A 21,588-nucleotide genomic window follows, 5' to 3' on the forward strand; every position below is an offset into this window, starting at 1 on the left:
GTAGCAAAAAAATTTCAAATAAGATTCATGATCCTTTAGTTGTAGAAAATATACCTTCAAAAGTTGAAAACATAATTAAAAGCTACAAAACATTGAACAAAAGCTGTGAAAACTTGCTATTTCTGTATCTTACTGCAACACCTGTTTTCTTTGTTGGATTTTTGTTCATTAGCTTCAGGGAAAACATAACACTTCTCATACTCTTTAATGTGGCAACCGCCTTCCATGCATTGATTGAAATGTATATTTATTGCTTAATAGGCCAAGAATGCTCTGATTCTTTAAGATCACATCTGGAATTATTAAGGTATACACTTTTCTCCCCAATTTTTCTCACTTTTTTTTAGTTTAATTTTAAATTAATTTTAGGGAAGCTAAAGTTCACACTCAGAAGAGGATTGAAAAAAGAAAAATTGAGAAACGTAAGTTTTTATTTTTCAAAACTGAGTAAGTAGGTAATTATCAAGATATAATAAATTTTGCATATGTATTCGCTTAAAAAAAAAAAATAGGTAAACAACATTCCCTATATACTGGTGTAAGTCTGTGTTTCTGAAGAGTAATATTTAGAGTGAGGGTACCTCCACAGCCACTCTCCAAAGATAAATTGCCCCTGAAAAAAATCCCAACCCTAACATTTTTTTTACTCTTTTTTCAATATCAAAATGGAAAGTGGAGAATCGATTTACCCACTCCTTCCTTAAGTGCCCCTAGAGGCATCTAGGGGGGGGGGGGGAGGGTGAAACTGCTAGTAAAATAAATTGCTTTTGTTTACAGTTGAAAGGATACTGGAGGAAACTGGCCCACTGAGTGCTGCAGGATATTTCACTGTGGACAAACAAAGATTTATCAGCAGTTTTAGCTCTGCTATTGGATATATTGTCATTCTTGTTCAATTTCAAACAGCCCCCTCTCCCCCCGTCTCTTGCAATGATCTTAGTAAATAGTAAAGCTTGCTTATATTCTATTAGGTAAAATAATAGGACATTACCTATATTGATAAGAAATGTCTGTATTGCGTAGAAACAAAATATAATTTAGTTTACTAAAAATTTTCTATGCCTATACAGAAAAAAAACATTTATGATGTAATATGAAAGTAAAAGTACAAGTTTTTATATAGGTATTGTGTTTTATAACATTTTTATTGGCTTACAATTTTATATTTCTTTTTAATACCAATTTTAATAAATTAACATTACCTAGCATTTATAATTTGACATAAATTACATATTATTTTCTTCATATTTACACAAAAAAAATATTTGTACAGTACCTTAGTTAATAATAATTCAATAGTCTAAATGATCTAATGATATTATACAGAATATTATCTAGTATAAGTTTGCCACTCAGAGTTTAATGAAAGGTGTATTTAAAAATTCTTTTTGTGTGTGTGAAAGAAACATAGATGTGCAAATCTAAAAAGTGCTTTAGTTTTTTAATTATGCCCAAGTCAGATATTTCATACAATTTCTAAATTTTTCAATATTTTCATATCTGTCGGCTGCGTATGAATATTTATAAACATTAATCTTGTATATGTGCATATTGTCATTATTTGCTATTATTATTGATTTATCATTCATTATTACTATTTATCATTATTATTACCTAGTATCTTTTTAATGTCGACGTTTTTTATTTTTTGCGAAATTGCCGCAAAGTTGTTTCATTTTTTAGAACTAGATATATTATCAAGATTTTAATTGATTGATTTAAACGCAGACGACCTTTTTTGTACTAAAAGCCACCCTATGTTGCAGAAAATTCTAATGATTCTAAAGGTGAATAAATCTTCTTTTATTTAGTACAAAATGTTCACATATTTTATTAACTTTTTAAAAATTATTCTAGATGTTTTATTGAGAAAAATATATGTAAATTGAATTGAGAAATAAAGTTTGATAAAAAAAATAGTTCTTAATATCAGATCTTTCTTTGTTAACAAAATTACATTATCTTCCCTTCCCTTCCCACCTCAACTTAATAAATACAATAATGTATTTTAATTTGCATATCCCAGTAGAAACACGCGACTGTAGCTTAACACGTAGTGTGTCCGCTCCTCGTCGGGGAGCTAATAGGTTACAATCTTCGCTCAACCCCACGTAATAACTATAGATGTATAAAATTGTTCCAACTAAGCTGCTGATATTTCAGATGCGCGACATTAGTACATAGAGTAGGAGGATTGCCTTGGCCTAAAACAGGCGGAACTTATTACTATGCACAGTAATTTAAGACTTCATGATAAAGGTGATACCATTAAAGAAATAAACCGCAATTTAGACGCTGAGTACATTTAAAGGTACGTGGAGAGGTCTAGAACCCGAAGCGACACCAAGCCCCCTAGAAGTCATGGACGTATGAGGAGGTAATTGACAAGAGCTGGATCTTTAAATCATTTCAATGGTGCGCCAAATCGGGGTGCGCCGAATTTCCACCAATGAGAGCACAGCATTTTACAAAATGCCGCGCTGTGATTGGCTGAAATTCGGCTCATCCCGATTTGACGCACCATTGAAATGATTTAAAGATCCAGCTAAGGTAAAACCCCTGAATGAATATTTACCTCAAGTCAGCGGTATGATAGCTGGCAGGAATATTTGAAACTAAAACTATTATTTCATCATCAGACATTTTACAGGAATCATCTGAAAAAAGCAATAACAACAAAAATCAATAATAAATCTAAATAAAAACAGTAATAATAATTTATTATGAAAAAACAAAATATAGGTTTTCTTTCTACATATATATAAAAAAAAGTTTAATCTATAATATAAATTTTAACGATACTTATTCAATAATCATTTTTGGAATTATTTTAATAGATAAATAGAATAGCACTTTTAAGACCACTGTTTAGAAATAAATTGTTTAAAATTTTTAGGCATAGTGTCTTTTTATAAAAGCTTTTTATAACAAGGGGTAGTTCCATGATTATTATTAAATTTTTTTGTTAATTAGAAAAGAAATTTATAGATTTCAAGATTTTTAAATTTACCATTTTTGAAAAATTATTAATTTTTACAACATCTACTTTACTTTTCAGAAATCTCTTGAGAAACTACTTTTCAAAAATTTAAATATTTAAAAGAGAAATGTTAAGCATAGAGTTGAAAGATTGCAAATGTTTTTGTACATTTTAATATATTTTTATAAAAATTTTATCATTAATTTAAGCTATATATAAAGCACCTTAAATTTACATTGGTCCATAGTTTAAATATTTTTGATTTTGTTAAATGGCGAAGATTAATCTGATTGAACAGATACCAGGCTGTTATAATTTCATATAATACTAGCGGTTTCGCCCCTAGCCTCTAGAAGCTTTGCCCCAAGAGGTGATAAAAAAATTAATATTTATTGTTTTTAGTGAGAGAATGTTGCTATTCTTTCATTCAAAATAAATGCTGGAATAAAAAATAAGGGGGGGATTTTTTGTTTTTGGGGGGGTTAGAGGTGTCCCACCCCCCAAGAAAATAGCTTAAAACCACCACAGGACCAATAGGTATATACCCTCAAGAGTAGAATCCGATCGGTTCAGTGGTTACCGAGATCTTAAGCTTCAGACGGACGGACGGACGGACAGACAGACAGACAGACATCGTACTACATTGTATTATTGATTAATATATTTTTAAAGCTAAAATTGAATTTTGTATTGTAATGTAAAGATTTTGTTCTCGAGAGTAATGAAAAAATTATCAGTAATTCTTTTTTTTACATTATAAATAAAGTTTATTTTCTACTTTTTTGCTTTTAATAAAATAAGCTAAAATCAACATAGGAATATAAAATTTTTAGATCAAATTGAAAACAATTAGCTGTTAGGGCTACAGTAGAAAGTTATAGTAAAAACATTTATAGAGGTAAATAATGAACACATATATTATTTTTCACCAAGATATAAATAAAGCTCTAAATTACAATCATGAGACTTAATATTAATAGCATTAAAAAACACTGTGATTTTTTTTGTAATTTTTCTTTTTATTAAAAAACAATCCAGTTTAGTTAACCTTCATTTGGTTGAAAAATTGAGCTTGAACTATAAGTTGATTAAAAGCGCTTCCTATCCTTAAGGCTATTTTATTTTTTATAATTTTTGTTTTGGTGGCTAAGTTTTGAAGAGAAATATGCCAATAAAAAAATTTCAGTATTGCTTCGAAACCGATTAATATCCGCTAGATTAAAACCGGTTCTCGGCCATACTGAAAATCAGAAATAACATCATATCACAGACAATTTTCCACGAATATCAAAAAATAAATTATAAAATTAAGTTTTGTTAGACCGGACCTTCAGCAATCGGGGTTAACAAAACTGGTTTTGATCTTAAAATTTTTCATTTTAATATTCGCAGTAAGAAGTCTATAATACGATGCTTTAAATAAGTAATACAATATTTAGATTATGAAAAGACTATCTATAGTATTTGACAAATGATTTACCATGATATACACAGATATGGGAATGGCTGGCGAAGGGTCATTAATTTACAATATAATACAAAATTTCAAAATAGATAGAAATAGCTATAACTCAATTTGAGCTTTTTAGACTTTAACAAAACATATAACATTTAATTATTCATGAACATTGTTTGGAAGATTGTGTTATTTGTTAGAGGTTAGATGTTATTTACATTTAATTATTTTTTAAAAATATCAAATAATGGTAAAAAATAGTTATAGGTCTTTATAAACATCCTGTTTTCTTTGGGTTGGAGGAAGGGGGTAGGTAAAGGGCTGTTTACCTCTCTCAAAAAGATTTGAGGGTACATTCTAAGGGGGGGGGGGCATATACCCCCCTCAACAGCTTTCTGGGTGGGTATATTCTGGATGGGTAAGAACAAGACACAATCAAAGGCGTATAATAAGCATATTATAGTCTACATTCTTGTTTCATTAGGAGCACTGGCTCCCGTCAGGTCTGGATAGATTTCTGGTTTGGGGGGTGGTGGGAAACCTTGACAAGGGGTGTGTAACAATATCATAACAGAACAAAGACAGGAATTAATATTCTATAACATAGTTTAGTTTAGTTTCAACACATGGAATAGGTGGAAATGTTAAGGTGTTTTCAAACAAAGTACCTTCATCCCCCCTCTTCTATTTGAAACAATTAAGTTTTTCGTTTGTTTGTTCATGACTTTAGGACATATATTAAATTGGGTTCTTGGAAGACCCACAGGGTTAGGGAACTGCAGGTATTGGCCCCCTAGGGTAATGGCCCCCGCAAAGTTTAGACAGAGTTTAAAAATACGAATAATGAACTTCATTTTAGTCTGTTCTGTTGACTTTGTTAATATTTAGTAAAATAGGTATTAAATATGTTTAATTGTTTGTAATTTATGTGGTTAGTAAGATAGTATTAGGGTGTTAAAAGGGGTAGTTTCACGAGAAAGGCATTTGAACTCAATTTAGTGAACCGCATATTTTTTCCTGGTTATTTAATTAAACTACATTTATATGGCATATATTTGAAAGAATTTCAATTTTCTACCACGTACTTTTTAAAATATCAAGACTTGAAAATCGTCTTTTTAAATTGCATTGCATATATCACAAAAAGACGATTTTCAAGTCTTGATATTTTCAAAACTACGTGGTAGAAAATTGAAATTCTTTCAAATATATGCCATAGAAATATATAGTTTAACCCATTAACTAGCAAAAAATATGCGGTTCACTAAATTAAGTTCAAATGCATTTTGTGAAACTACCCCTTTAGATTTAAAGCAAAAACCACTAGGTAAACAATTAGATTTCTTAGTAAAAGTTTGAAAATAGAAAAAAAGCTAAGTTGTGAAAAAAATAGGTCAATTTGTTTTTGCATATTAGGTAGGGTAAAGCGGGGCGATCTCGGTTTTGAGGTGAAGTCGGTATTTTTTTGACCACCTTCATTAAATGACATTTTTCTCCATGTTCTAATCGACTGACAGAAAAAAACATTTTATCAAATTTGTTCCTTATTAAATTGCCTACAAAAAAGTATAAAATGAAATTTTTGTGAGATGAATTTTTAGGGTACTTATTGGGTCTTAAAGTCGGACGACAAAATTTTTTTTTCTCGATTTTTTTGCTTCGGTCGGAAAAACGGTAAGTTGGCGAAAAACTGGTAAGAGCTAGAGCTTAGACGTCTTCAGGGGACTTATTAAGAATCTAATAGGCTATCCATTTCCGTTTAAAACTTTAAAAAAGCTTGTATAGTTTTTTCTTAAATCGACTAAAAGTGAAGCGGGGCGAATTCGGTTTTTTCACTTTTTATACTAACTTTTTCAATTTTATATAAAAAAGTGAAATTTTCGAGAAAAAAAAGTCAAATTTCTCGTACTTAGAAAAAATTTATTTTTTTTTGTAGAAAAAATTGTCCGATCTTAATAATTTTTTTTGTGAATGCTCTTTATTACATTTAGCAACTTTAACCTTTAAGGCATGCTGTAATTAAATCAATATGTCATAGGTTTTTTGAAGCTGGAAAATCGACCACAGATTTTGCCAAACTTTTCTCTTTTTTTCAACTTGATTTTTTTTAGGAAATTTTGCTAATAGAACTAATTTTTTTTTTGGCCAAATCTATTCAAAATTGCCTGAATTTTAAGGATCAGGCCTTTAAAGTCATAAAAAGTTATTTTTTCTAGTAGTATTTTTATGTTTTTTGTCAAAAAAATTTTCGGAAAAAAAAGTCAAATTTCGCGTACTTCGGAAAAATTTTTTTTTTTGGTAGAAAAAATTGACCTAACTTAATAAAAAATTTAGTGCATACTCTTCATTACATTTAGCAACTTTTACCTTTTGGGCATGCTGTAATAAAATCAATACGTCATCGATTTTTCGAAGCTTGAAAATGCCCTACCGACTTCGCCTCAAGGCGGGGCGAAGTCGGTGCCGTTTTAGAGATCAATTTTGACAAACTTCCCAATGTCCTAGTTTACGTCCTTTTAGGACCTGATTGACTTTAACGAGATCTTTCTACTGGTCTTGGTCCCATTTAAAAAAAATAATTTTTACGATTTGCAGGTTCAAAAAACCGAAAAAAAGACCGAGTTCGCCCCGCTTTACCCTATGTAGTTTTGTAAATTTTGAATAAATGCGGCATTTAAAACATTTGTCAAATTGAAACTTCAGGATATTGCTAAAAAATCTAATTTTGTTCGACTAAGACTATTGAATTTTTTTTTGGACATACAGGCAAAATTAAGGATGTATTGATAAAGCCGTTCAAAGGGAAGCTAGTTCATTTATTATTTGAAATAGTTCTGATTATTTTTGTTATTGTTACGTGCCCAACCTTTGCTGCGCATATAGCCTAGCAGCTGATCTGGTATCTCTGCCAACACTTCTTTGCTCAGCTGTTCCTAAGTTTTAAATCAAAAATTGTCTTTTTTTCCTGAACATTTCTTGCATATTAGACAAGAAAATTTATATATGATCAATGCTAGTGAAAAACGATGAAAAAAATAATCATTTTGATTTTGAATTTGAAAAATGACTTATTTTCAGAAGAGTGGTACCTACTTAAAATTATTACAAATAATGCTGTAAAGTAAAACAAATGAAATTTTTTAAAGCGAAAATTTGTTAACATAGCAACAGGCGTGATATAGGTTAAAATAAAAAGTTATATAGGGGAAAGGATTGAAACAAGAATCGGGGCTAAAAAAACTGGCATTAATCTTGTGATTTTTTATTTTAATATTTGTGTTAATTTTCTGTAATACGTTGCTATGCATTCTCTTTCAGCATGGCTGAGAAGCGGTTCTAATCCAGCAGATATTAAGCGGTTTCGAAGCCATACTTAAATAAACTTAATAAAACTTGATGGTTTCATAGGTTAAAAATAAAACTTGAGAAAAAAAACTTTATGGAAATATTGACGACAATTTTTGCCACTTATAAACCTGAACCTTATCCCAGCCCATGCCTCCAGGTCCCAGGAATTTCTGCAGCTCCACAAACTGGACAATGTCCCTCCTAATCCAAAGGTTTTTCTTAATTTTTTTTTTGCAGGGAATCAGGAATAAGTAAATGGAGTATGAAGTAATCGCAATTTAAGCAGTAAAAAATCTGTCTTATTTAACTAAAAAAACTTGTAATTGAAAATAAGAAATTCGAACATTCATGACATAAAATCGTTGATTATCTAATAATTCAAGACAGTTATCAAATATTAAGCTTAATTTTTACTGACTTATTAATGAATGTGGAATATACGGGAATATTATGACAGGGGACTCATTTATTGGTCAGTTTGTTCATCCAGTAGGGGGGGAGGAGGGTATGGGGTAAAGGGGGTGGAAGAGGAAAAATGTTATTATAGCTCACTGCGTGTTTCACTTTCTTAGATAACAAAATCTGGTTTAAGATCCAAGTAATAATATATCCATTGCTTTATTAGTAAAAAGAAAAACTACGGTTCCTGGCTGTTTGACCGCCAAACGAAAGGAGCTGTTCGTCAGAATCTAACTCGTCCATGGCAGAAAAATCCTCGGATCCCACGCCTAAAATGTAAATATTCAATTTTCACTTTACCCAAGAAGGAAGGGGATATTGGACTGTATTTGGTATTCAAAGTTTTGTGACCATCTTATTCGTTGGCTCAAAAATTTATAATTTGCTTGATCAACTAGTAGTGTCCAGTAGTTTTCGACCAATAATTCTAAGTTCATCGATTTTTGGAGATAATCGTTACCAGAAACATTTCACCGTGAACTGCACTAGATCCGAAAATTGGTAATAAACCAACAGATAAACAGGAAAAATATTAAATAGCTGCGCTTAAAAATCCTCGTTGATATGTTACCTACAATAATGATAGAAAGAGGAAGACTGGAAGCTTGTATAATGGCCGTCTTGGTATCATCTAGATCAGTAATAACTCCATCTGTTATGATCAGCAGTACAAAGTAGTTTGAAGGGTCGCGATCATAGGCACTTGCGAATCTCGAAATATGCCTGAAATGGTAATAAATTTTAAAATTTTACATTTATATACGTAACATTTAAAATGAGATATTATTTAAGATGTTTTTTTTTCTTCAAATTTAATGAAATATTTCAGTAACTTCAAATGGAATTAATTTGCTGATTTTACCCCATATCAAAACCATAAACCATATATTAATTACCTTATTACTGGTGAGAAATTAGTTGGACCATATAGTCTGACACTATTGATTGATTGATAGTAGGCAGATATTACCCCATCTATACCATCACAGTAAGGACTCTGGGGTGAGAGGTTCATGAAGAATTCGTGGGACACCCTGTAATCTGATAAAAGACGGATACTTAAAAACTCTTTCTTCTATCTTTTTGTAGTACACTATCCTATTATTTAAAGTATAAGGTTTTTTATCTGACTCATGATAGATTTCGATAAAACTGAATCGATGGAGTCCTCCATTTTAAGGAAGATTCATATAGGTCATGTGGTTGCTGTTTTATCTTTATACTAGCGGCTACGTCCCTAGCATCTAGGTGTTCTATAATATTCGAAGATATATGAAAGGGCAGAAAAATAAACCAGATCACATTCATTTTAAATAAAATAAAATTGCCTAAAACCATTTTAGGACCTATAAGATGCCTCACTGTAAATGAGAACCATAGCAATTCAGCGGTTAGTGAGATCCTTCGCTACAGAAAAAAAACTTACTACTTTATATAATAGGATTAAAGTCTTAGAGTGGTTTATGCTTTTCTGTCCTTTATGCAGCTGCTAGTAGTCAATACAGGGATATTACTAACATATCAAAAAAATACCTACAAGTTGTTAACAAAATTCAAAATTTAATTTTAAAGTATCCATCCCTGGAGGAATTTTGGCGCCAAAACCGAGCGCGGCAAACTTTTTGTCATAATCATAATCTTGGATGATTCCACCAACTGCTTGAATGGCGGTGACATAATTATTCGGCGTCTGCGCGGCTCCGCGGTAATGCAAGGAACGTGGGTCGTCGGGATTGCCATTGGACGCGGTAAAATCCACCGCCACAGTGAAATGCATCTGTGTTCCACCTTAATTAAAATGTGTTCAAATCTTAGTTTTGTATTAATGGATATAGAATATACGTGGCTATATTGTCAGGAGAAAATTGTTGCTAACATTGACCTCATTTATAGTTCAGTTCGTTCATCAAGCAGGAGGGGAAAGGATGGGGTAAAGGGGGTGGAATGTGGATGGAAGGTACCTTTATTTTACCCAGCTGCGAGTAATTGTATTTTTGTATTTTTGTGTGATTTGCAGGAAATATTACAAACACACACATTTTTAAAAAAAATGAATCAAAAATTTTAAAAAGGAAAAAAGTAAGTAATAAGTCAAAGGTAGAAAAATCTTTAAACATAAGTTAAATTACCTCTTATATAGTCAAGAAAACTTGGTGGGGTTTCACTGGAGAATTTGTTTAATATTAATGTTCCAGAGTTTTGATACTTTACTCCTTTCTTTCTTTGTTTCTCCTAAAAAAAATCATCCTCATATAAAAAGTAACAAGATCTCTGTCTGTCTGTACCGAAGGATCTCGCTAACATCTAAACCGATATGGTTCTCCTTTACAAGGAAGATTCTAATAAATAATTAGGTTGTCGTAATCAACCACCCACCTAAAGTGCCCCTAGAGGCCTCTAGGGGCGTTGTTGTTGTATTGGCTGTTCTTTGTCCGTTTCCGGTCCGGGTTGTCATCAGAAGGATGGTGGGGGGGGGGGGGGGGGGGGCTTATGGTGGGGGCTCTGGAGGTGAGCGGAGGAGGGGAGGAAGACTAGTGAAACTTGGATGGGTGGAGAGGAAGGCAGCTACATGGGAGGGATTTTGCCAAAGGTCCATAGGAGTGAGATTTGTGGGATTATTTGGGCAGGAAAAGAGATGTTGGACAGTTTCTGGGGTAGGATTGGCGGGACAGGATGGGCAGTTGGGGGTAAGAGAAGCGTTGATGGAATGGAGGTAACTTTGGAGTTTAGGACAATAGTTGGATCTTAATTGGGAGAGGATGGTTCTGTAGTGCCTGGGAAGTTGGGTCTCGGAAGGGTTGATGTCAGGGGGGGCGTGGTTGAGGACAGGATTTGGGGGGTAGGAATTTATGGCTTGGGTAACAGCAGAGGTGTGGAGTCTGGAGATTGTGGATTTGTAGTTTGTAGGAAGGAGGGTGTTGTCGGGTGAAAGAAAAGGTTGTAGGGTAGGAAGGAACATGGATTGAAGGGTGGATTTTTTGGATCTAGGGCCAGGGGGGGTTGTGACGTTGTGGAAGGATGGATGGGAGGGACGGAGGGAGGAGGCCAGGTACTGGGAACATAAAAGGGAAAGGTGGTTCCGTACTGGTAGGATTTTGGTTTCTTGGTGGAGGTGGCTGATAGGAGATTTTTTAGTGGAACCAGTACAGATGCGGAGGGCTTGGTTTTGGAGGACTTGGAGTTTGTCAATGTTGTTTTTGGAGGTGTTAGGGAACCAAACAGGACAGGCATAGGTGGTGATGGGGCGGAGGAGGGTGTTGTAGGTGGTGAGGAGGGTCTCCTTCTGGTGGCCCCATTTGGTGCCAGCCAGACATTTGAGGATTCTAAGGCGGGAGGAAATTTTTGAGGAAATGGTGGAGACATGGGAACTGAAATTGAAAAAGGTGTCAAAGGTAACTCCAAGGATTTTAGGGGTTTTCTCAAGGGGAAGGGTGGAGCCATTAATTTGGACTTGAGGATGGAGGTTGGATTGGTGTTTGCGGTCGGGTGTGAAGAGGGTGACAGTGGATTTGTTGGGGGCGATGGAGAGGCCGTTGGAGGAGGCCCAGTCAGCGATTGAGGAGAGGTGGGAGTTGATGGATTCAACTGACTGGGGGATGTCAGGAGAGGAGTGGAAGGAGTTAAGGTCGTCGGCGTAGCCGCTAGTATTAAATAACGTCTATAATGAAAAATGCCACTATTTTAGATATTAAAACTTTTTTAAACAAACATTTTTTACCTTGTTAATGACATCATAAGTATTTGTACTTCCAGGTCCAGACCTTAAAAAAAAGATGAAAGTTTAATAAAAAGTTGTACATTTGTGTTTCATTGATATTCATAGATATTAATATTTTTTTTTTTAAATGTGAAAGATAGGAAAATGAAGCAAAATAAAAAAAATGTTTTCTATGCCAGTGAAGTCTTAAATTTTTTTGTTATTTCTTTGCTAGGAGCGATTTCTCTTGGGAGGATGGAGGTAATCTTCCAAAATAGTAATAAACTTTTCTAGAACCTATGAGATTGAGAAGCAACATTGTAAAGTAAAACTATATCGGTTCAGGGGTTACGGATATTTTTTGGTACTGTTAAACACACACACACACACACACATATCCTGTTTCTTTTATGTAAACATACATACACAGCAATTTACAAAGCAATGTTAACCAAGTAGTTACCTCAATTTTCTTAGTGTTGAATCAAAGCTGCCAATAAAGTCGGGTGTCCCATTTGAGTTCCAGTCATACACCTCAAATCTCAGAGTTCTATCATCATCACAGTTACACAGGTCACGAGTTTGAATCTGTACAATGGATATATTATTACTTGGATGATGTTACACCAAATTTTCATGTTCTCTAATAAAGTGAAACTCGCAGCGGGCTAACCATATTCCTCAACTACCATCTTTACCCCATGCATACCCATGAAATAACCATTAAATGAATTCCATGTTAGCAACCTAACAATTGACGGCAATTATTCCCCTGTAATAATATCCACGTATATTTTATATCCATTCCCATGATCTGTATGACGAGGGTCCAACACATTGGGAAATGATATAACTTCGTTACACTAAGGGGGGGGGGAGTTTTGACACATTTGCGTAAACCTGGCACCTAGGCTTTATCTTTGGACTGAGAGGATAGATTATTAATGATAAAATCATTCTTATATGATAAATTTCACGAAGTTTTAAGATTTTTTGGATAGGCCTCCAGGTTCCGGAGCTCCAGGCCTCCAGATGGTCTCTGTACAGGTAAAAATAGAAAAAAATATTTTTTTTTTAAGTTACAGGTCAACTTATAAAACAAAATATGCATCTTTTTTCTTTAAATATATGAATAATATTAAAAAAAGATGCATATTTTGTTTTATAAGTTGACCTGTAACTTTAAAAAAAAAAAAATTTTTTTTTTTCATTTTTACCTGTACAGAGACCACCTGGAGGCCTGGAGCTCCGGAACCTGGAGGCCTATCCAAAAAACCTTAAAACTTCGTAAAATTCATCATATAAGAATGATTTTATCATTAATAACCTATCCTCTCAGTCCAAAGATAAAGCCTGGGTGCCAGGTTTACGCAAATGTGTCAAAACTTCCCCCCCCCCCTTACCTATTCCTTCCCTACCAATAGATGATTTAAAAATACTAAGTGTATTAAAATTATTAAAAGTTAATTAATCATAGAGGTCTGATATCGAATGGATAGAAATATTAGTTATGCCTTTTAAATGCACTGTTTTGTATTCATCTTATTTCTTTAAAAATAACTATCCTATGTAGGAGCTTTGTTGAAAAAATTTACCTTTATTGGTTTCCAGTCAGGATTAAGGGTCTTTTTAATAACTTCAGTTCGTTTCACCAGGATCTTACTATTTCCTTCTGTTAACTAAAACATAAAAAAAGTTTTTGGTTGCATATACGTGTAAGAATTTGTATCATTAACTGTGAAACCTCTTCAGGCTAGAGGCAAAGCTGCTAATTTAGTTAAGGTTATCACCTTATTAACAAATCAAAATCCTAAATTGAATCTTAATACAAGGTTTAAAATACTGGTAACTAGCAGAGAGAGAAGGGACAATGTGCTGTTTATTACGCTAGTCCCCAAAGTTTTATAATAATGTTTTCTTATTCGTTGGCTTAACAACTTCGGAAAGTTTATTGAATTTTGATTGGTTGATTCTTTAAGTTGAGTGTTCAAGCATTTCAACCACTAATTTTACTTTACAGAAGGGGTAATTTTATGTATTATAATTGGAGATGTTCATCAATCTATTGACCATTGTCTTATCTTATCCATTGGAAATTTTGATAAAAATCCTTTTCCTTCATTACCTTTATATTGACTTATATCAGAATGAATAGAATTAGAACCATAGGTACCTTATGAATTTCTAGATATGGATCACTTTTACCAAACCAGTCCATCTTGTCCAATTTCTTCCCACTAAATTCAAATGTCAACTGTTCCCTGAAATAATAAGAATTAGATGTACTGGTCGTACCTCAAGTAGCCTTGTCGAGCAATGAAACCCTCCCCTTCCTTATTTTTGTTAAAATAAGCAGGAGGGGGAGAGGGTAATTTTTAGCTTCTTTGTTTTGTTGCTTTAGCTCTGGTTAGGTTAGGTTATATTGGGTACTGAGTAAACCAGTAGGGGTAACCATGGCGGAGGAAAACTCCGCATTTTAATTATTTTTCAAATAAGGAGGGGGAAAAGCACCAAATATCCCCCTCTAGTTCCCCTAAACAAGGATGACAACATCCATAAAAGCGAAGCACTGAAACGATAGGACAAACGGACATTAACACTTATATATTGTCAGAACTAAATAATCAGAATATAAATATATAAGAGTCGAAGCAAAATTCTAAGTAAATTTGGTTAAAAAAATGCTTTATACAGGATAATGTTTATGGACATACCTACATTTTTAGGACTTGATTATAGAGTTGCTTCGCTTATAACATTATACTTTGTTCTCCCAGGAATCAATATACCAAAAATCAGATCAATCGGATGATTTGATCACATAAAAATTTGTTGTTAAAAAAGTAAAAAAATCAACATGTTTAAAACGGACGTACGGACATTTTGGTAATGATTATAGAGTTGCTACGCTTTCTAAATCGTACCTAACTATTAAAGGAATCACCATGCAAAATTTGAAATCGATAGGACAATCCTAACATGCCTAAATTAACGAAAAAAGCTATCCGTTACGGACGTACGGACGTACGGACGTACGGACGTACGGACGGACGGACGGACCGACCCTAATTATAGAAAAGCTTCGCTTTTAAAAAGTATCTTTAAAAAAATTAAAATTATATGAAATGAACATCTTTACCCTTTAACAAGAACAAATAAATATTTGAAATATATTGACCTAGATTCCATTAGTTCTTCTCCAATGATGGTAATGGTTCCCTTTCCTCCGTCCTTCAGTGGTTTGGTATAGCCTCGACTCTGTGACCCCATTATTTCTCCCAGAGTGGTCTCCAGAAATCCCAAAAAGTCCTAAACACAAAATCTAGTAATTGAAACTTAAATTTTGGACGATCAAGGTAATTTATAACAGGTAAAAATAACAAAGGGTGGGGGGGGGGGGGTTAATGCAACCCTCTCGTAATCAGTGAGCAAATGGCACTTACAATTCGAATTTAGATCTGAAATTTTGCATGAGTAATCCTTGGTAGGTCTATTTTCCCTAAATCGAACAAAAAGTTGAAAAAGTAACGGCTAACAGCTCAACCGTTTAGCCGTTTTTTGGCTATTTTTAGGGCAAATCTGCCATAAATTATGTAGGAATCAACTTTTTGAAACATATTTTTGCTTTAAATCATGTGAAATGATACAAAAAAAAAACATTTTTAGATTTCTAGTACCAGCAACTAGCGGCTAGAACCTTTTGAAAACGTTTTGGAGCAGCATAGAGTATTATGTGGAGATAGGTTTCGTGATGATTTCCCTTGAAAATAGTTTTAAAAATGGCTAAACTTCTGAGCCGCCAGCCGTTAGCCGTTACTTTTCCAACTTTTTGTTCAATTTAGGGAAAATAGACCTACCAAGGATTACTCATGCAAAATTCCAGATCAAAATTTGAATTCTAAGTGCCATTTGCTCACTGATTACGAGATGGTTGCATTACCCCCCCCCCCCCCCCTTTTGTCTATTTCTATTACCTTTATGCCATAGAAGGTCTGTAAAGAACGATCTCGCTAACCACCGAACCAATGTGGCTCTCCCTTACAAAGTATCTTCTCATTTGTCCTGGGTAGGTTTGTAACTATTTTGGGGGAGGGTACCACCATCCTCAAAAAAAAATTTCCTCCCGCCAAAAAAATCTTTTTCTTTAAAAACTAAAAATGGAAATGGGGTAAGGTCGTCCTCCTCCTCCGCTTCATCTAAGGTGCTCTTAGAGGCCTCTAGGGGCGTATCTGCTACTTATAAATAAAGCTAAAGAAACATTTCTGTGTAACTGACCTGGCTATCTAAGTCGTTGCTAGATGAATCTCGATCATAAACATCAAACCTAATCTTTTGTCTTTCTTCAAATCTAAAAATAGAACACAAACTAATATGATGTCTCAATTGCGTATTCCCTAAAAGTACCTTTAGTGCACTGAAACCCCTCCCTCCTTATTTCTAGAAAAGTTTAAAAGTAAAAGTGTTAGGAGGGGAAGATATTCGTTTGTTTATTACTTAAGAGCAGGTTAGGTTAGGTAACATTGGTTACTGGGTAGACCCCCTGAAGGGTTAGGGCACAGCAAGATAATATTTAAAATAAAATCTTGGTCTTATATTTTCTTTTCAAGATAAATATAACCTATGTGGCCATATAATACAAGTTGAATATAAGATAGATATTAAATATTCATGTTTAATCTATTTCTAGCCAGACTTTTCCTGAGTTTGGAAGATTTATTATATAATATATTAAAAACCAAAACTTTCACCGCCATTCAAATTTTATCCTGAAAGCTTTTTCTTGTCTCTAAAAGCTTTTCTACATATATGTTGGTTCCGTAGAACCGTGACGGATAGCTCTTATTGTTAATTTAATATGTAAGATCTGTCTTATAGATTTAAAACCTGGAATGATGATTAAAATGTAAGTATTTCCATATAAAGTATCCTGTATTTAAGTAATTTTTGTTTAACTTCTTCTATATAGGTAATGTTGAAAATTAAATGTTTCATTTTGAAAATGTTCGGTTCTCTAATTTTCTGATTTGTTATCTTCGCTGTTATGGATATTGTCATTCTTTTTTTTGTATATTTTCCCACTAATATTTATAAGAGAAAAGAGGACGATTTTGTTTATCTTAAGTAAATTCAAATATAGGAGGGGGGGTATTAAAGTAGCCTACGGTAAAGGTAGTTCCTGCTTTAATTAGCGCAGTCATACTTAAATATTGGATATACGATATACGTGGACATATTGCTAGGGCAAAATTTGTCGCCAATCTAGCTTGCTGATATGGACCTCATTTATTGGTCAGTTCGTTAATCCAGTAGTAGGGGAGGGGATGTGACAAAGGGGGTATATTTTATAGCCAGCTGCGAGCATCACTTTATCAGAGTACAAGAAAATCTGGTGCAACATCCAAGTAAAAATATATATCGATTATCTATAATAAAGCCTTTACCTGTAAGGCACAACTAATTTCTTTTGCCATACTGGGTTCAGCGTATCTTGGATTGTCTCCGTCCGTCCTGAAATAAAAAAAAAACATTAAGATGTTAAAATGATATTATATTGCAGTAAAGTCTGTGACAGGGAATCCTTGGCCTATGAAAAATATGGGAGGGGGTAAAAATGAAAAACAAGTCATCAAGTTTACACAATTTTCGATAGAGAGACAAAAAAGCTGGTTTCAACAAAAACTTTTCAATAATGAATGACTACTGATTTTTAGCTCTAAGAAGCTATAAAGGTAAAAAAGCTAACATGAAGAAGAAGGAGAGGGAGAATAAAGTATTTTTTGCAAATTGAATCTTGTGCAGAAAATACACTGCAATGCTGTTCTGTGGCAGGGTGTCGGAGCCGTTTAATTTTGATGCGGCTCCGGCTCCAGCTCCAGCTCCGGCTCCGGCTCCGGCTCCGGCTCCTACCTTAAAAATAATATATCAATTTTTTTTCATTATTGAATTTGATAAAATAAAACAATAATATAAAATATTTTGCTTTTATTTGATTAAAGGTATATAAAAGTAGAAGGATGTGTGTCTATTTGTTAAGTAACAATAGTTTTTCAGTTTATTATATGGAAATAGACCGTTGCCAAATTATAATATTACTTTAAAAAATCATTTTTAGCTAATCCGGAGCCGGAGCCGTTTTTAACGAAAAATACGGCTCCGGATCCGGCTCCACCAAAAATGTTGCTGCTCCCGGCTCCGGAACCCTGTTCTGTGGTGTAGCTTTTCTTCTAGTAGATTCGTTATTACTTATTGGTTAATCCGAAATGCTATTAAAAATCACAATCCTATATTATTGAGTTGTAAAAGTGTGTGTAAGATCTAGCAAACGGCTAAACCGATCGTTTCATAATTTTCAGGAATGTTCAGTGTTGGTTCCTGGAAGGTTTTAAGCTATTCGGCGTGGGGTATGCGGTACCAAAATAACGAGATAATCCCCAATGAAAACCATCACCTTTAAATATTTCTCTTAAAAAGTATGGGGCTATGGACTAATTAAAAGTATTGCTTTTACTAAAAATAATATGAGAAGTGTAATTGTTTAGATTAAGACATGCATAAATCAATAACATTTGTTACAGGAATTTATTTACTTCTTATAGCATATTTTCATATTATTGAATATTCTATTTATTATCTTTTTGTGGGAATCTTTTATTCTTTTAAGTCAAGGGCTGAAAAATTAATGTACAACTCTTAAAAAATTAAAAACATTGCAATTTGAGTAGAAATATTCTTTCTCGTATTCATTCGAATCCGGTGGATAGGAACCGGTTCTCATTCATACGAAAAAACTATGTCTAGCATCGTATTATAGCCAGTTTTCTACGAATATAGAAATGTACAATCATAAGATTAAAACTAATTTTAATCTTAAAATTGTACATTCTATATCCGCGGAAAGCCGTTTATAATACGATACGAGAAATAACTATTCCATTATGACTTGGAAATCGATTGTTATCTACTTGATTAAAACCATACAGAAAAACTATGTATAGCATCGTATTACGAAGAATTGTCCACGAATCGTCGAATATCATAAAAAACATAATATTAATACCACTTTTGTTAGCCCTGGCCTTCGGCCCGTCGGGGGGAACAAAACTGATTTTAATCTTATAATTTTTATATCCGCGAAAAGCTGTCTATAAAACCATTACCTGATTCAAAATATTTGCCAGTGCTTGAGTTTGCCATGGATATGACACAGAATGGATCTGATTTGGACAACACATCTGCAGGATTTAGGGAATATAGATATGACAAACAAAGGAAACAAGGATGACAACATCCGTAAAAGCGAAGCTCTTAAATCAGACAGAAATACAAACGAACAATAACTTAATAAGCAGAACATTAATTTGTACATAAAGAGGGTTATTGTTTTCGCGTATTTTCCGTAAAGCTGTTTGTTAGCGTTTAGTCAAATGCGCTTATTAGGTCAAACTGTTCTGTATTTTGACCATTTCATATATTAATATATATATATATATATTTGTTCATAATAAAGAACAGTTTGACTTAATAAGCGCATTTGACACACATTTGCTAACACACAATTTTTCGGAAAATACGCGGAAAAAATGACCCAAAAACTAGGGTTTGGCCGAATATCCGTTTTCGGAAAATATTTATTTATGTGAAATTTTATATTAGAAATCTTAGAACATGATTTTTGGCAGCTGCCAGCCGCCGCAGATGGCAGTCGGCAGCTAAACGGCAGCCTATTTTTATGAATTTTTTTTTGTTACTTCGATATCCTGTTATCCGGCCGGATATCCGGCATTAGAAATCAGCCCAACCATATCCTAGTATCCCTCATGTAAAAAGCCACTTTAATTATCACTTTACCCCCTTCAACAAATGTATTGCTGCATATCTATATTCCTGCCTGCATTAGTTAATTTGTTACAACTGACAGAAAGTTCCACTAACATTGAAGGCATTTCTAGCCCCCCTCCTGAGAATAAGTAGAATGTGTTCAAATAAAAAGGATCAAGCACAAAGTGAATTAAAGCAGAGAAAGAGGAGACAATGGGCTGTTTATTACATTAGTCCCCAAATTTTTACAATAACACTAATTTTAATCTACAGAAGAGGTAATTTTGTGTGTAATCATTGGGGATGTACATCAAATAAATTATTATTTAGTATGCTTACTGTGAGAAGTTATATTATATAATTCACTAGCAGCTTTGCCCCTAGCCTCTAGGGGCTTTGCCCCAAGTAATTAAAAAAAAAATCAGTACCGCTGCACTGGTGCAACAACCATCTCTTTAAAAAAATGAAAGGGATATTTTTTGTTTTTTTGGGTGGTTGGGGGTGTCCCACCTCCATAGCTTAAAACCACCACAGGACCAGTAGGTATATTCCCTGAAGAGTAGAATCCAATGAGATTAGTGGTTACCGAGATCTTAAGGGACAAACCAAAAAAGCTTACTACTTTATATTATAGGATATGTTATATAGTTCATATGTTATTATATGTATAATGTTGTTTGTTTGTATTTGCTGTGATCCTTGTAGACATAATTATCCTTGTTTTAAATCATTTATGGAACACATTCCTCCTGGAGGGATATTTGGTGCTGAAGGATTTGTCCACATTATAATATATTCTAAATTTTCTCTATTCTACTAATTTTATAAATATAAAGTAGAAAAGATTCACATAGTTTCTGAAATATGTAGAAAAAATTATCAAAAATTGTTTTTTTTTACAAATGCATGATTCGCGTAAAAATTTAACAGTTGAATGATCTTATGATTTTTGGTAATTCACCAATCACAAAATGGTTTCATCATGATTTTTGGTAATTTTGGATGTAAAAAATATCAAATATGTAATTTTCTTTCTCACATTTGAAGACACTGAATTCCTAATGTTTTAAAATACTGGGACGATTGAATTAAAAAGGTATTATTATTATCAATTTGCAAAGTTAAATAACTAGGAAATTAAATATAACCTTTAGGTTTCAAAATAAGAAAAGATCACAAAAAAAATTTAAATTTTTTTTTAAAGTGGCAAAATAATTTTCAAATTTCAGGAAAATGGCTGTTATGTAAACATGATATGATCAAATAAAAATTTAGCTTAAGATAACTGAACATTCTATTGTAATACTTATGTATTGTGTTGTCTTTAGAAACCATATTTTAATGAGATTATGATAATGAAGAATACAATTAATCTGATGGGAATCCCCAAACTCGAACATTTCCCACTTCTCTCTCATACTTGTCCTAAACAAAATAATAATTTACACGGAGTCGGGAACAGGACAATGAACGAAAAATAATTTCCCTCCTCTTCAAATAATTTCTTGACACTTTAACGTCAGGTCCAACAACCCAGGATAATTAAGGAGCCCAATATCTCTTTTTCCGGCGAAACAATTGGGGTATTAGGTCAAGTAACACTCATCACCCAACCAACTCTTTGATTGCATGACATTTGGCTGAAAGTTCTAACTGTGCATGGTAATGTGCGTCTGTTTTGGGGCCAAGACATTCCCCTTAATCTAACTATTAATGTCACGCACCTGACATATCAGCAATAAGAACCACTTTTACGTCTTCAATTAAGACGCGGTATTAAGTAAAGATTCGAACCTATCACCTCCCTCCCCGACGACAAGCGGATGCGCT

At 33.4% G+C, this 21,588-nt stretch overlaps 3 protein-coding genes across 3 annotated transcripts in view; all 3 read right to left on the reverse strand.

Moving 5' to 3' along the window:
* The window catches only part of LOC145329071 (G patch domain-containing protein 3-like), a 45,788-nt gene that overhangs the window by 23,415 nt on the left and 785 nt on the right, over window positions 1-21,588 (reverse strand). The window contains exon 2 of the mRNA XM_080173091.1: window positions 2,576-2,654. Within this exon, the coding sequence (XP_080029217.1) occupies window positions 2,576-2,643 (68 nt within the window). The 5' untranslated portion in view covers window positions 2,644-2,654. The remainder of the gene's footprint in view (window positions 1-2,575; window positions 2,655-21,588) is intronic.
* Window positions 2,704-20,617, reverse strand: LOC145329070 (copine-8-like). The gene is made up of 18 exons (XM_080173090.1): window positions 20,503-20,617; window positions 19,829-19,895; window positions 19,098-19,172; window positions 17,382-17,448; window positions 16,216-16,288; window positions 15,119-15,249; window positions 14,114-14,201; window positions 13,536-13,619; window positions 12,404-12,528; window positions 11,962-12,004; window positions 10,373-10,475; window positions 9,825-10,031; window positions 9,140-9,284; window positions 8,815-8,966; window positions 8,429-8,512; window positions 7,913-7,983; window positions 7,303-7,369; window positions 2,704-4,977 (listed from the first exon to the last, which is right to left on the reverse strand). Exons 1-18 carry the CDS (start codon window positions 20,542-20,544, stop codon window positions 4,901-4,903), a joined length of 1,701 nt encoding a protein of 566 aa, XP_080029216.1. The 5' UTR covers window positions 20,545-20,617; the 3' UTR covers window positions 2,704-4,900.
* Window positions 20,613-21,588, reverse strand: part of tex (THO complex 3 homolog tex) — a 121,908-nt gene continuing 120,932 nt past the window's right edge. The window contains exon 11 of the mRNA XM_080173097.1: window positions 20,613-21,183. Coding sequence (XP_080029223.1) covers window positions 21,127-21,183 — 57 coding nt within the window. The 3' untranslated portion in view covers window positions 20,613-21,126. The remainder of the gene's footprint in view (window positions 21,184-21,588) is intronic.

The sequence above is a fragment of the Acartia tonsa genome, chromosome 9 (assembly GCF_053477335.1).
Source record: "Acartia tonsa isolate MP-2025a chromosome 9, ASM5347733v1, whole genome shotgun sequence".
NCBI classification, from domain to species: domain Eukaryota; kingdom Metazoa; phylum Arthropoda; class Copepoda; order Calanoida; family Acartiidae; genus Acartia; species Acartia tonsa.

What these genes read in the sequence shown, in the direction of transcription:
- LOC145329070 (XM_080173090.1), bottom strand. Translation starts at nt 20,544, where the DNA reads ATGTGGACAAATCCTTCAGCACCAAATATCCCTCCAGGAGGA. An exon ending in TCAACACTAAGAAAATTGAG is followed by an intron (nt 12,005 to 12,403) that starts GTAACTACTTGG and finishes CTTTTTTTTAAG; the next exon opens with GTCTGGACCTGGAAGTACAA. An exon ending in TCTTTCTATCATTATTGTAG is followed by an intron (nt 8,513 to 8,814) that starts GTAACATATCAA and finishes TTTACATTTTAG; the next exon opens with GCGTGGGATCCGAGGATTTT.